The 2796-nt window shown below is 33.7% G+C and overlaps 1 protein-coding gene across 1 annotated transcript; it reads right to left on the bottom strand.

Annotated features, from left to right (window-relative positions):
• Window positions 1–930: 930 nt before the first annotated feature.
• Window positions 931–1801, bottom strand: LOC145627692 (aspartic proteinase CDR1-like). Its single transcript, XM_081680047.1, has 2 exons — window positions 1341–1801; window positions 931–1237 (listed from the first exon to the last, which is right to left on the bottom strand). Exons 1-2 carry the CDS (start codon window positions 1799–1801, stop codon window positions 931–933), a joined length of 768 nt encoding a protein of 255 aa, XP_081536173.1.
• Window positions 1802–2796: the final 995 nt, after the last annotated feature.

Consider the following 2796-nt stretch of genomic DNA (forward strand, 5'->3'; position numbering starts at 1 on the left):
TTTTCAATTACATGTAATCACCAATTTCAGATCCCTTGATTGAAATTATTCAATTAAAATGTATTATTCTAGGATTAAGAAACAACCCACATAAATTCGAATGCGTACGAACTCCGATTTTCAAAAAATAAAAAATCGCACATGGTGTGTAGATCGGAGCATTTATTCATTTTCCGCCCGAAGCGTGAGTTAATTTAAGAGACATAGATCATGAATTTATTGTTAATTTCATCCATAACTGAAGAAACTTGAAGAACTTTGAAGAACTACGAAGAAAATTTTTTAATTTTGATTTAATTAATTTAATCTTATTTTTGGATTTAATTAATAACTGATTTTAAGAAAATAGTTTCGAAAATTAAAAAGGAATTTTGGAAATCAATAATTATTTTTTTGAAAAAATGAAAAAGAATTAAAAATGGAAAATTTTAAAAATAAGTTTTGACCAAGATTTTAAGAAAAAGCAAAAATTAGCCAATCATAATTAACTATAGTCATGGTCATAGTGAGAATGACCATACTATAATTTTTATGTAAATATTGATCACGGAGATAAATTAGGAGTAGATGATTATAGAACTATTCAGCAATTGATAAATGTCTATGTAATAGGACTGTCTTAAATATTTTAAGGGCTTTGTATTATTGAGCAGTTGATAAATATCTATGTATAATTGTATAAAGCGGTTTTTGATGAGTGTCTATTTGACCGAATGGCCGGTAAGGGTAACTCACAAAAGTTCAATAACATATTGATCATCATAAAATATTTCCTAAACATAGCAAAATAGCTTATTAATTTATTTGAACAAAACATTTTTATATATAGACAATATAGTTATGTCCTCTAAACACACCATGAGCATAAACTAACTTACGTTAACATGGTAAATTAACAAGAACAATAACAAATTTGATTTTAAAATGAAGCTAAAGATTCTCTTGGCATCTCTGAGGAGCAAAAGATAAAATCTCATTTTTGACGTCAAATGAGAGCTTAAAGTTAGCTAGTTGATAAGCACCAAGGAGGCAAGGTTCAGGATCAGGAACTTGGCCAGCCACCATACAAAAACCATCGATTTCATCGAGCTTAACAAACATGTTGTCCTTGTCCATTGTCCAATCGACCTCCCCTCCTTGGTCACCTTTCGAAAAAGTGAAAGACCACGGATGGATAGCTTTGGCCCTCTTGAGGAGTCGACGTGTAGCAAAGATCAAAGGCTTGTTCACCAATCGTCTGCCAACCATATTGAGCAAAGTAGTCAACCATGGCTGCACGTAGGGGTTGATATACCGTTGTAGGTAGTATTGTGCGTGGTGCACCCGAGTCGACGAAGAACCCTGTGCCTTTAAAAGGGTCACCATCTGTTAATGCACATATAGAAGCATCAAATGAGAGTCTATTTCCGTTTACACTTATACCACTAAAATAAATATGGTATCTATCTTTTGAATTCATAGGAATTTGTTGGACATTAGGTCCTTCTAGCTTGGCCGCATCACCAAAATACATTGTAGATCTTCCAAGGTCTGGTTCGGCCCAAGATGTGAGACAAAAGGAAAACTTCCCTTGAGTTTGTGCATCAAGTTGGGTAAGGAATGAACTTGGGCCGGGTGCAAGCCCAAATAACCCTCCTATTGTATTGTCAGGCCCATCATTTCGCCCGAAGTTGATGTTCTTGTTGATGAGACCGCACCCGAATGCTAGATCTTGAATGAATTCAGGTTTTTGGGTTTCCGGATTAAGGAATAAAAATGTGTCCGTCCCCATGGGACCAGAGGTAGACACTGATCCGCCCATATATTCATTCAAGTACCCACATGAACTATCATAAATGTATTTAGGTTCACATCGCGGATCATCAGAGCTAAGTAATTTATACGTTAAAGAATTTTGAACTCTAGGGTTTCCACCACTTACCTCGAAACATGGGTTGCATCCGTCGCATTGTACCCAAGTATTGTCATCCCCGCTATCTATAAGAAGATAAGGGCCGAAAAGATTTGAGCTTGTGCCAAAGAAGACTTGTGTTACGAAAAAATTGCTTAGCCTCCACCATACGGTGGATTCGAGTGAGTTTGTACTTGAGCCCGAGCCCCTTCTTTTACGATATGTTGATGCTCGTGACAAAGATATATTCATAAGGAATTGGTGGCGTTGTTGGGTGGTTAAACTTTGAGGTACGATTTGTAATTCACTTAAGTCTATGGGGATCATTGGCAAAGAAAATGAGCTTGTTTTAGGGAATATGATGGATGTTGTAATAATGTATAAGAAAAAAATGAAATTTCTTGGTGCCATTTTTTATTTATTTATTTTTTTTCTTGGAATGAATAATGCAAATGAAAGATGATATATATTGTAAGTTTGTAACCCTTTTATGGCTACTATAAAGGGAAAAAAATGTAACAATAATTACAATAATTATAATTAAATGCGTAACGTTTTACTTGTATTTCTGTTTAAGATTAGACATGCATGTATAGTGTGAAAGCTATTAAATTAAAAGTGATTTATTTCCAAAATTATGAGTAGCCTTTGATGTATAATCTCCAACCCAATAGGAAAAAAGAGATCATATTTACATACATTAAAATTGTTGTGATTTATTTCCTTTTTTTTTTACATGGTGATTTATTTCCTACTATGACCCATGGAGACAATAGAGTACAACTCTAGAAATGTAACCAACAGTGCGTCTACAATATAGTAAAAAGTGAATGTGTCCATGTTATAGAAATATATTACTGAATAAAGTTCATACCAAAAAAAAAATTCAACAAGTAATTAATCAT

Source organism: Chenopodium album, chromosome 4 (genome assembly GCF_948465745.1).
Source record: "Chenopodium album chromosome 4, dcCheAlbu1.1, whole genome shotgun sequence".
Taxonomy (NCBI): Eukaryota; Viridiplantae; Streptophyta; class Magnoliopsida; order Caryophyllales; family Amaranthaceae; genus Chenopodium; species Chenopodium album.

Coding starts and splice junctions, on each gene's coding strand:
- LOC145627692 (XM_081680047.1), bottom strand. CDS start 1,801: ATGGGCGGATCAGTGTCTACCTCTGGTCCCATGGGGACGGACACATTT. Junction 1,238..1,340: donor GACCCTTTTAAAGGCACAGG/GTTCTTCGTCGA, acceptor TATGGTTGGCAG/ACGATTGGTGAACAAGCCTT.